At 45.6% G+C, this 12,253-nt stretch overlaps 1 protein-coding gene across 2 annotated transcripts in view; it reads left to right on the top strand.

Annotated features, from left to right (window-relative positions):
• Positions 1-711: 711 nt before the first annotated feature.
• The window catches only part of LOC116985843 (interleukin-21 receptor-like), a 37,128-nt gene continuing 25,586 nt past the window's right edge, over positions 712-12,253 (top strand). The window contains exons 1-3 of one of the 2 annotated variants that reach the window (XM_033040914.1): positions 712-1,362; positions 7,959-8,040; positions 11,962-12,076. In XM_033040914.1, coding sequence (XP_032896805.1) covers positions 7,962-8,040; positions 11,962-12,076 — 194 coding nt within the window. In that variant the 5' untranslated portion in view covers positions 712-1,362; positions 7,959-7,961. Of the gene's footprint in view, positions 1,363-1,693; positions 1,826-7,958; positions 8,041-11,961; positions 12,077-12,253 lie in introns of those variants that run through there. The other variant, XM_033040915.1, reaches the window with a different exon arrangement.

Below are 12,253 nucleotides of genomic sequence, written 5' to 3'. Positions count from 1 at the left end.
TCACAGAGAGTTGTGAGTGTGTGGTATTCTCTGCCTCAGAGGGTGGTGGAGGCCAGTTCTCTGGATACTTTCAAGAGAGAGCTGGATAGGGCTCTTAAAGATACCGGAGTCAGGGGATATGGGGAGAAGGCGGGAACGGGGTACTGCTTGGGGATGATCAGCCATGAACACATTGAATGGCGATGCTGGCTCGAAGGGCCGAATGGTCTACTCCTGCACCTATTGTCTATAGATGCTGGTTTACAAAAAAGGAGACAAAGTGCTGGAATAACTCAGCGGGCGAGGCAACATCCCTGGAGAACATGGATAGGTGATGTCTCGGGTCGTGGACCGAACGGAGTCGTCACCGATAAATGTTCTCCAGAGATGCTGCCTGACCCGCTGGGTTATTCCAGCAGCGCGATGTGTCTTAAAAACACACAACCAAGTGACTTTTAAGAGAGACGGCACAAGACGGTGTTAGCGCCAGTTGCCGCATAAAGTCCGAGCACACCCACACACACACTGGCTTCAGAGGGGTTGGGAGAGGAGAGCAGGTCGTGACTGAACCTGGTCACCGACTGTTTCCCCACCCACCCCCCCAGACGTGGGAAGGTGTTTAAGGTTGCGTCTGTATCTCGAACACCGCCTCCGTTGGACGCTCCTCGCCATCCCACGTTCAACGCTATCGCACCGAGCGAGGACCAAAGCCCTTGCCTCACTCTGTGTGTGGGGTTTTTTTGTTTTTTTTAATTAACCCTGAACCACATCCTGGCCGTTCTTCTTAACCCCTGACAGGTTGACGTCAATGATCTGAGGGCACTTTATGTGAAGTGTTGGCAGTGGCTGTATTTCCTGGGGCCCAGAGAGTGTGTGTGTCACCTGGAAGTAGCTGTTGTTGCCCCCCTTGCCTCGGGGCTCCTAGACTAGACTAGACCGTGCCGGACCTAACCCTGTCCAGGGAGACTCATGGCAACTAATGCCGAGCACCCAAGCACGGGCGTCCCATCCATCCACTCGCCAACCCAGAGGAGGGTTGTGAACAAGTGAGGCACCATCCACCCCCACCCATAATTGGAAGCGAGTGAGTGAGACTGCACGGGAAGGGGCCGGACTCAATCCCGCTCGACTGGATCACTTCGCGTTGATTGACCACATACAACAACAACAACAACAACAACCCGAGACCGCTCTCTCGATTCAACTGGTGTCAAAGCCTTTGATCCCGCTCGGCAAAAAAAAATCACTTCTGCTGTTCTGCTTTTGGTTCTGCGGCGGCTGAATGAAGCCCGGACAACAAGTGCCTGGCGGTGGCGGACACCGGGTTTGTTCACCCTGAGCACGCGTATTCTGGAGGGGGTGTGAAGCGCCGAATGAACCGAGGTAAGGGGAATATTTAAAAAACATAGATCTTCTGTGAGGTGATGGGACGAGTCGCTGGGACCTCAGTGTACACAAAAATGCTGGAGAAACTCAGCGGGTGCAGCAGTATCTGTTATAGATGCTGCTGCACCCGCTGAGTTTCTCCAGCATTTTTGAGTACCTTCGATTTTCCAGCATCTGCAGTTCCTTCTTAAACTACTCTCTAGTTTCTGGCTGGATTATACTCGGCACCCCTCTCGCTCTCGGGGTAAGTTTTGAGCTGCTTTGCTGAGGTCAGCTGTAAAATGTTACTTCACTAGCTCCGATGAGAGTCGAGGTGCCGTCGGGATGTAGTTGGGATAGACACAAGAAAGTTGTTGCAGTTACTCAGCGGGTCGGGCAGCATCTCTGGGGGAAAATGATGGGCGAGGTTTCGGGTCGGGACCCTTCGTCGGACTGAAAGCCTAGAGGAGGTGAACTGGAGGTAAGAAAAAGGCCAGAACAAAGCAGGGCGGGCGACAGATGGGCAAGGAAGGTTCGAATACATAATGGTCATTGACGTATGATGACAGAATGGATCGACTAGGCTTGTATTCACTGGAATTTAGAAACATGTAACATTCTTAAGGGTTTGGACAGGCTAGATACAGGAAAAACGTTTCCGTTGTTGGGGGAGTCCAGAAACAGGGGGTCGCAGTTTAAGAACGAGGAAACACTTTTTCACCCAGAGAGTTGTGAATCCGTGGAATTCTCTGCCACAGAATTCTCTGTGGAATTCTCTGCCAATTCACCGGAATTTTTCAAGAGAAAGTTAGATATGGCTCTTAGGGCTAACGGAATCAAGGGATATGAGGAAAAAGCAAGAAAGGGGTACTGATTTTGGATGATCAGCCATCTTCTTCTTGCGTACGGCGTGCACAGCTTAAAGTTGTAAGACAATTTGTTCTGTTTGATCTTCTTTGTGCACGCCAGGTTGATTGCATTCGTCGAAACAGGGTGGACCAAGTGAAGGTTGCAATCTCCCACCCCGATGATCAGTCATGATCATATTGAATTGGCTTGAAGGGCCGAATGGCCTAATCCTGCACTTATTTTGCTATGTTTCTATGGTCCATTGTTGCTTGGGGAAGAGGTGATAATGGCGGGAAACAAGGATGCTAACAGTGGAATGTAGGATGACAATACAATACAATACAATACAATACCTTTTATTTGTCATTTGAACCTCACATGAGGTTCAAACGAAATTTGGTTTCTGCAGCCATACAAGAAAAGAACCAAGACACACACCAACACAATTCACACAAACATCCATCACAGTGAGTCTCCTCCTCACTGTGATGGAAGGCAAAGTCTTATCTCTCCCCTGCTCTCCATTCCTCTCCCGAAGTCGAGGTCAAAGCCCCCGGCGGGCGCTAGCAAGTCCGCGGCCACTCAAAGCCACGCCGGGCGATGTAAGGCTAGGGTGATGTAAGACTAGGGTGGGGGAGGGAGGGAATGCAGGGGTTAGTTGAAATTAGGGAAATCAATGTTCATACCGCTGGGTTGTAAATAGCACCAAGTGTAATGTGAGGTGCTGTTCCTCCAATTTGTGTTTGGCCTCACACTGACAGTGGAGGAGGCCCAGGACAGCAAGGTCAGTATGGGAATGGGAAGGGGAGTTGAAATGTTTGGCGACCAGGATATTGCGTAGGCAAGGCGGACTGTGCGGAGGTGTTCAGTGAAACGATCATCCAGTCTGTGCTTGGTCTCACTGATATAAAGGAGTCCACACCCAAAACAACGGATACAGTAGATGAGGTTGGTGGAGGTGGTGGGGAAATTATTTTTTAGATCACTCGGGTTGAATATCTGGGTCAGAGCCCTGTACCGGGGTTGAGATTACGGGTGGAATTATAGATTGCTTGGACATATCTCCGTTTCACTGATTGCTGGTTTAGCTGTCCCCATTCACCCCATCACTCGCCCCAGGTTTCCATTTGTATCCATCCACATCTGGCCAGAGACAGCGACCTCGTCTTCTGACCTGTTCTGTGGAATCAACTGTCCTTTCCCCCCAAACCCCCAATCATCTTTTGCCCTATCCCTGCCATTTCTGTTTACAAATTACCATTTATAACATACTAGACTAAGTGGGACCCGTTGGGTCCCAGCATCACACGGGAGGGCTGGTCCCCCAATGCAATATTCCACCTCTCCACCAATTCCAATATTGGTGGCCAGTGGGGAGTGGCGGTGGGGGGGTGGTGGGCTTTCTGGAGTGCTAGTATGGGTGTTGTGCACTGAAGGGACTGGTTTCCAGAGGGCTAGTATGGACATTGTGGGCTAAATGGATTCTTGTGATGGCAGCTCACTCACTCACGGCTGGTGGGCTCGCAGTTGACTCACGGCTATTCCTTGAAATTCCATTTCAAGCAGGGTGCAAGGCCACCAAATTCAAGTGCAGTTTCTTACCACTTCAAGCAGGGTGCAAGGCCACCAAATTCAAGTGGTTTCATACCATTTCAAGCAGGGTGCAAGGCCACTAAAGACAGCGAGTCGTGACCTATCCCTCCCCCATCTTGCAGAGACTGAGCCGCGCCCACACTTCGGGGTTTTATAGTCCCTCCCACCAGAATGGGGCCTGGCCTTCACGGCATGATTGACAGGAGAGAGAATCTCAACATTTTTAAAACACTAATAACTCTTTTATTTTTAATCGATGGGAAAAATACTCAGCACATGATGAGCGGAGGGGGACTCTGAGTAAGATGGCCAAAAATCACAGCCGTACTTGGTAGCGTTTTTTCTAAAATCAATATAAAGCGCAAACAGGAAGTGGTCAAGATTAGACTTTTAATTATATAGAAGGCAAGGCAGCTTTAATTAGACAAGGCAGCTTTAATTAGGCAAGGCAGCTTTAAATAGGCAAGGCAGCTTTAATTAGGCATGGCAGCTTTATTTAGGCATGGCAGCTTTACTTAGACAAGGCAGCTTTAATTAGGCAAGGCAGCTTTAATTAGGTAAGGCAGCTTTAATTAGGCAAGGCAGCTTTAGCACTTTCAAACCAAAGGTAACGCAGCTTTAGCACTTTCAAACCAAAGGCAATGCAGCTTTAGCACTTTCAAACCAAAGGCAATGCAGCTTTAGCAATTTCAAACCAAAGGCAACGCAGCTTTAGCACTTTCAAACCAAAGGCAACGCAGCTTTAGCACTTTCAAACCAAAGGCAACACAGCTTTAGCACTTTCAAACCAAAGGCAACACAGCTTTAGCACTTTCAAACCAAAACACACTTTGGCATTTTCAAACTACATTTTCAAACCACATTAAGGGCACTGACAGGTCAGTAAAACCACTCATAGTTTAGTAGACCCATGTTCAGTGTTATTCACAACTCAGACTGAGAATTGCGACCTCTCGCTCCCCCACCTTGCTGAGGCGCCTGCACACTTCCGGGTTTTATAGTCCCTCCAGAAGGGGCGTGGCCTTCAGGAGAATCTCAAAAATGTTAAAACGCTAATAACTCTTTTATTTTTCATCGATGGGAAAAATGCTCGTGTCCTGCACAGCAAAGGGGGATTCTGAGTAAGGTGGCCAAAAATCACAGCCATAAGTGGCAGCGTTTTTTCTAAAATCAATATACAGAACGACAGGAAGTGGTCAAGATCAGACTTTTAGTAATATAGATAACCATATTACAATTACAGCACGGAAAACAGGCCATCTCGGCCCTTCAAGTCCATGCCGAACACTTATTTTCCCGTAGTCCCATCTACCTGCACTCAGACCATAACCCTCCATTCCTTTCCCGTCCATATACCTATCCAATTTATTTTTAAATGATAAAATCGAACCTGCCTCCACCACTTCCACTGGAAGCTCATTCCACATAGTTACCACTCTCTGAGTAAAGAAGTTCCCCCTCATGTTACCCCTAAACTTCTGTCCCTTAATTCTCAAGTCATGTCCTCTTTGGCAACATTTGGCAACATTGTGTGAAAACAGACTTTGTTTCCATGTGCATGTCGGTGACTCTCAGTCCTCCCTCCTCATAGCCTTTCTCAACCCATCTCCAGCCTTTCGAAAATGGAAGAAACAACGAACTGCAGGTGCAAAGAATTGCCTGTCCATTTCCCAGTAATGATTCAGCAGACATTTCCTCCAAGTTAATGACCACAGCTATTGCTTTCCATCCTCATCACAAACTCATTTGTAGGTTCACTAACTCCACCATGACCCCCGTTGTGCATTGGAAGCAGGCTTGGTCCATTGATTGACCCTAACGGGAACTTTGGGCCACAAAGCTGCACCAGTTGGAACATCATGGACCATCGGTTTTCACCTGTGTAGCATCACCACATCTCCTCCACCTGCCACTGTAAGCTCCACCATTTTGCCACCATTTGACGTGACCACTCCATCACACTCTCACTAGCTTCCTCCGTATCTCTGTAGACTTAAGGAGATCTAAAACTCTTCCATTGACATCTTAACACAGACCCATCGCACCTGTCAACTTTCACGGGCTCCGGAGTAATGCACTGATTCAGTTTTAAAATTCTCACCATTGCTTTCGAATTCCTCTCCACTGACCCTTTCTCCTACTGATATTGGTGTTGAGTTATTATTGGTCATGTGTATTGTAAAACAGAGTTTTGCGTGCTATCTGAGCAAATTATACCATACGTGAGTACACCAGGTGGTGCAAAAGGAAAATAAACAGAGTGTAGAAATAAATGTTGCAGCTACAGAGAAAGTGATGATAAAATAAAAGTGCAAGGGCTAAAACGAGGTAGCTTGGAAGATTGGGAATCCCTAACATAAGATAGATCCATTCAAGAATCTGACAACAGCAAGGAAGAAGTTATTTTTGAAGGTACACAAAAATGCTGGAGCGGGCCGAAACCCTTCGATTTTCCAGCATCTACAGTTCCATCTTAAACAAGTTATTTTTGAATCTGGTGGTACGTGCTTTCAGACTTTTATATCATCTGCCCGATGGGAGAGAGGTGAAGAGAGAATGACCGAGGTGTAGTGTACCTTCGATCTTCCAGCATCTGCAGTTCCTTCTTGAACACGAGGTGTAAGTAGTGCTTGATTATGTTGGTTGCTTTCTGGAGGCAGTGTGAAGTATAGATGGAGTCGAGGGGGGGATGCTGGTTTGTGCGATTGCCTGGGCTACATTTACAACTCTCTGCAATTTCTTGTGGTTGTGAGCAGAGTAATTGCTATTCTAAGCTGTGATGCATTAAAATCGCATGCTTTCCGTAGTGCATCTGTGGAAATAGTCATTGCACACAAGCCAAATTTTCTTAGCCTTCTGAGATGTGCTTTCTTGGCCGTATCATCAATGTGGTTGGGCCATGTTGTGACCAATTATTGTGATATTTACCTTAGACTAGAGATACAGGGTGGATACTTTGGCCCACTGAGTCTGCACCAGCAACTACACTGGCACTATCCTACACATTAGGGACAATTTACGATGTTACTTAAGCCAATTAACCTACGAACCTGCGCATCTTTGGAGTGTGAGAGGAAACCGGAGCACCCCGAGAAAACTTAGTAGATGTTGCTGTCGGCAGAGCGGCTGACGGAGCCCGTGGATGGGGGCGTGAAGTAGGGTGTCGACAGCGGTGAGGCCTCGGCAGGTCAACCCGCGGTCAACGGTCACTGAGAGTGTGGAGGACCACAGTGAAGGAAGGGGAAGAACAATGGAGGACCCGGCGTGGGGGGACTGCCCTGAGGGAGGTGGGGGGAGAACAATGGACAATTGGGGGGGGGGGGGGAGAACAAAGGACAATCGGGACAAAAGGGGGAGCCAGGGTGCTTTGTAACTTTGTCAGTGCCGTAGGTGGCTACTATTTGTATACATTGGGTATGCAAGCAAAGAATTTCACTATGCCTAGTCACATGTGAAAATGAAGTATTCCTATTCATATACCACGTTATGTTGCTTTCCATACCCTCCAGGACGTAAACTCTGCAATTCCTCTGTAAATCTTGCTTGCACGCTACATCCGTTCCTTTTAATGTTCCTTGACACCAATTACATTGATCATGTGTAGAAATAAGGAACTACAGATGCTGGATTACACAAAGGGACACAAAGTGCTTGAGTATCTCAGCCGGTTATGCAGGATCTCTGGAGAACATGGATAGGTGTCGTTTTGGATCTTGACCCTTCTTCAATCTATGTTCTCCAGCTACCTGGCTCGCTGAGCTACTCCAGCACTTGGTGTGGAGTATATCCTCATGGATCCGTGTCAGTTTTTTGATTGTTAACACTCATTCCTTGGTTATTCCTTGGTTATTTTCTGATAGTAATGAATTTAATTGTGGTTGTAGTTGCATCTATGTGGCAAAGAACAGATCAGCAAACGCTTTAAATCTTTCCCTCATCCATCTCTGTAATTTGTTTATAAAGTTCCTTGCCTTTGGTCCCTTAGAACCCTCCTGCAAACTCTACCTTCTCACTGTGCCCACTCTTTTTCCAAACTCCACTTCCTCTCTGCTCCTTGTTTCAACCTGTTCTCTGCATCTCGTTCTGTGCATTGTGTGCAAAGGCTGAGTAACTGATTTGCGTTGCATTAAACAAGCGGCCTGATATTAAACATGGTTTATTTCCCTTCCCAGAAAATGGTTACCATGTGGTCTCTCTGGAACTTCCCACTGCACGCAGTTCTTCTGCTTCTTCGATGTGGACAAGCACAATGCAGTAAGTTCAACTTTGTACAATGTAGTCATGCATTGGTTCAGATTCTGACATCAGTGAGGGCAGTGTGAGGAGATATTTTACAGAGTTACGAGTTACCAGTGGTCTCTCAAATATTGTGTGGGGGTGTGCGATGGATAATCAAGTGAGAACTTGGTTGTGCATATCTGGGTATCACAACCAAAAATCTGTAGCCTCCTTCTGCCATTTCCTAAAGGGCAACTCGCAACATGGTGTTAAACCAAAATTGACTCACCCTGATATTTAGGCCCTGCCTACCTATACTCATCCATCCAAAGTACATTCCTGAGAAAAGCACCAATTCACGAAGACAAAAGAAAATTCATGTGTGCATTCCATTCAATGTTCCTCATTAAATCAGAAAAAGATTTGGGCAATGGGATTATTTTTACGATGTGCCCAAAGGTTACTAATTTGCATGACATATACAAAAACTGCTTGGTAGTTTTATCTTCTATCTGTCGTTCTATGCATGAAACCACAATCCAACTCAAGTATTTTCTATTTATTTTCTATTTCGAGATCTGGGTATCACAACCAAAAATCTGTAGCCTCTTTTGCTCTGTTATTTTATTTAATTCACATGTTTCATCAATAATGTTTTATTATTAATGTTTAATGTTTTATGTGTCATTCCTAACAGTCACTGTATGTCATGTTGTCACTTGCGTGTGGAGCACCAAGGCAAATTCCTTGTATGTGAATACTTGGCCAATAAACTTATTCATTCATTCATTCATTCATTCATTCATTCGCATCTGCATTTATTGCCCATCCTTGATTGCCTTTGGGAAATGGTCATGATCCATCTTCTTGAATTGCCGCAGGCCTAATGGTGAAGGTGCTGCCACAGTGCTGTTGGTGGGTTCCAAGAGTTAGACCCATCGACTTTAAAGGACTGGTTTCAAATGTCCAAGTTAGGAGCGTGTGCATTTTGCGGGGGTTTGAAAGGTGGGTGGTGTTCTTGTGTCCCCTGAAAGTAATCGGTTGTGGCGGCTCCCAAGGATCGTGCCATCATACTGTCGAACCCCTCGGCACGGGAGTGGTTCAGTCCGGAGGCGGCCCTTAGCCAGAGGGTTTAAAGGCAGGGGTTTGGGTGCCATCTTTCTCATGTTTGGTCTTCCCTACAACCGGGAGGAACATAATAAAAGGTGCCTCTCAAAACACTGGACTTCGTGCTTCCTTTTGAGACCCACGCACTACACGGTCAACCTTTTGAATTCTTTAAATTAGCTTCATACCAAAAGCAAAACAATAAAATTACAGATACTAGAAAACTCAAAACAAATAATGCTGGAAACACTCGGTCGATCAGGCAGTATCAGGTCTCTTTCTGCCTCCACAGCTGACTTGAATAGTTTTAACATTTTAAGTTTTTATTTAAAAACAAAATCTGTTTGATTATTTGAGGATCTATTTGAATCAAATTTCATAAATTGTCATTGTGAGTTTTGAACTTGTAACATTAATACTGCTGGGATCTCACCAGAACATAGCACACCCTGTCCTTCCTCAGATAATAATAATAATAATAATAATGGATGGGATTTATATAGCACCTTTCTAATACTCAAGGCACTTTACATTGCATTATTCATTCACTCCTCAGTCACACTCGGTGGTGGTAAGCTACTTCTGTAGCCACAGCTGCCCTGGGGCAGATGACGGAAGCGTGGCTGCCAATCTGCGCCTACGGCCCCTCCAACCACCACCAATCACTCACACACATTCACACACATTCACACACAGGCAAAGGTGGGTGAAGTGTCTTGCCCAAGGACACAACGACAGTATGCACTCCAAGCGGGATTCGAACCGGCTACCTTCCGGTTGCCAGCCGAACACTTAGCCCATTGTGCCATCTGTCGTCCCAAATGCCTTGGTCCCTTCTTTATTATTTTAAGTCATAGGTTAAGATTTTTAACACGGGACTGTAGTTAAATAAAAGAGAAGGATTTCCCCTGGAGAATGCAGTGAAAACAAAATCAAATTTTAGCTAAGAGGGATTTTCTTCTTTGAGCCAATATCACCCAAAATACAGGCCAATCAATGCAGAAATGTAATGTGGTGCCACATCCATTTAAATGTTCATTTGCCCATACTCTTATATTGTTTAGTTTAGTTTAGAGATACAACACGGAAACAGGCCTATCGGCCCACCGAGTTCGCGCTGACCAGTGTTCCCCGGACATTAACACTACCCTACACACACTAAGGCCAATTTTACACTTTATACCAAGTATACAAACCCAAGCCAATTAACCTACAAACCTGTATGTCTTTGGAGTGTGGGTGTGGAAGGAAACCGAATATTTCGGAGAAAACCCACATGGTCATGGGGAGAACATACAAACTCCGTACAGATACAGCACCTGTAGCTGGGATCGAACCCGCCTCGCCGGCGCTGTAAGTGCTGTAAGGCAGCGACTCTACCGCTGCACCACTGTACCGCCCTTGTTCTGTAAAACTTAAATCAAGGCTTCCTTAATTTAATTGTTTAGAGGTCTGTGCGTCTCCTATGAAAATCCCACCCCTGGAATCAGTCTGTGTTTCTGGCCACACACTAGAATGGTTCTGTTTTCCATTGCAAGTGTGATGTTACCTGGGTGTGGTGAGTTTTAGATGGGGGAAGGGCCATTTGACTCTATTGCAATTGGTTAAGGAGGGAGATATGTAAACAGCAGATAAAAGCTGGGGCCAACCTTGGACCACACTGGTTCCCCCTGCATGGCACTTGGAGTCTTCCATGGTGAGCCTGCTTGGCAGAGCTGTCACTGTTGTTGAGTGTATGTGGGTGTCCTCCGACCTCTTGGGTAATGAATTAAACATATCCACCACTATCTGGATGTAGACATTTATTCACAGCTCAGTTCCGGATGGCTGAACCTCTGACACAGTGAACTCTAGGCTCAGTCTGATTAACTTCTCCCAATATGACAAACCCAACAGCCCTAGAATTAACCTGGACTAGTTGGTAAAACTGTGCTGATCTTGGTTGTTTCCCTGAAGTAGTCAAATACACAGGGAAGAAATCAATGTAAAAACCTAGTCAAATCAGTGGGATTCCAAATAACTATTTTCAAAGGTCAGTCATTCGGGAGAGGACAAATGAGTGAGACGAATTGAATATTCCATGCAGCAAGCCCACCACAGATGTTCTCTGCTGTAAAATTCTATGAGTTCAGTTTAGTTTATTGTCACGTGAGGTACAGTGAAATGCTTTGATATTGCTGATACTGAAACAAAAATCGCATGCACAGATGGGATTGATGAACCCAACAGGCCCAAAGCCCTTGTTTAGGAACAAACTGCCTTCAGCAGCAGTAGCAATGATTGTTCATTGTTCTCCACACACAGGAGAGCGATGGTTGGTGGTTTTAATGCATCAGCCCAACAACTGGTGAATCATTATAGTTCACACGTCCCTTAAAAGAGAAGTTATGTTTTTCCAACCAGTTCTTGTTCGTGGAAATCTCTCAACTCCGCGGGTTTTACTCACATGCTGAGTATTGGCCACTGAGTGCGATTTAATATTTAGCTCTGGCTGCGAGATACTGATGCAAGGGCTGTCTTAGTATGTGTAGGAAAGAACTGCAGACACTGGTTGAAATCGAAGGTGGACACAAAAATGCTGGAGTGACTCAGCGGGTCAGGCAGCATCTCTGGAGAGAAGGAATGGGTGACGTTTCGAATTAGTGGCTGTCTTAGTATCTGTTTGCCGATCTGCAACATTTAGTACAGTGACTAAAGCTAAACCAACTTGCGCACAGCAATGTCATGCAAACAGCAGTGTGTTCATGGTATTTGTGGTATTGGTTGAGGGAAGAAGCTGTATGAGTCAATTTATTCAGAAGGGTAATGGAAATTAAAAACCACTAATAACTTCTGTTTATGTCTTCTAAGCTACAATTTGTGACAATCTACACTGTGTCAATGACTACATAGAAAACATAACATGCACCTGGAGAGTTGATGCATCTCCGAAGCCTGATGTTTCATATCATCTTACTGCAACAATGTAAGTAATGAATTACTAAAGCCATCAATCTTATCTGTTGATATGTCTCATTGTGGAGCAAAATCAAACTCAAATGGCAAACAAACCATTCACGTCACTTAGCTTGCTATTATATCAATGCCTCTTACATCACTGGCTGTTCGATTACATAATCATACATCACTCCCTCCTGTTGAT

Source organism: Amblyraja radiata, chromosome 22 (genome assembly GCF_010909765.2).
Source record: "Amblyraja radiata isolate CabotCenter1 chromosome 22, sAmbRad1.1.pri, whole genome shotgun sequence".
In the NCBI taxonomy this organism is placed as follows: domain Eukaryota; kingdom Metazoa; phylum Chordata; class Chondrichthyes; order Rajiformes; family Rajidae; genus Amblyraja; species Amblyraja radiata.
The sequence above is the reverse complement of the archived record's forward strand: the minus strand, read 5'-3'. Positions and strand labels throughout refer to the sequence as shown.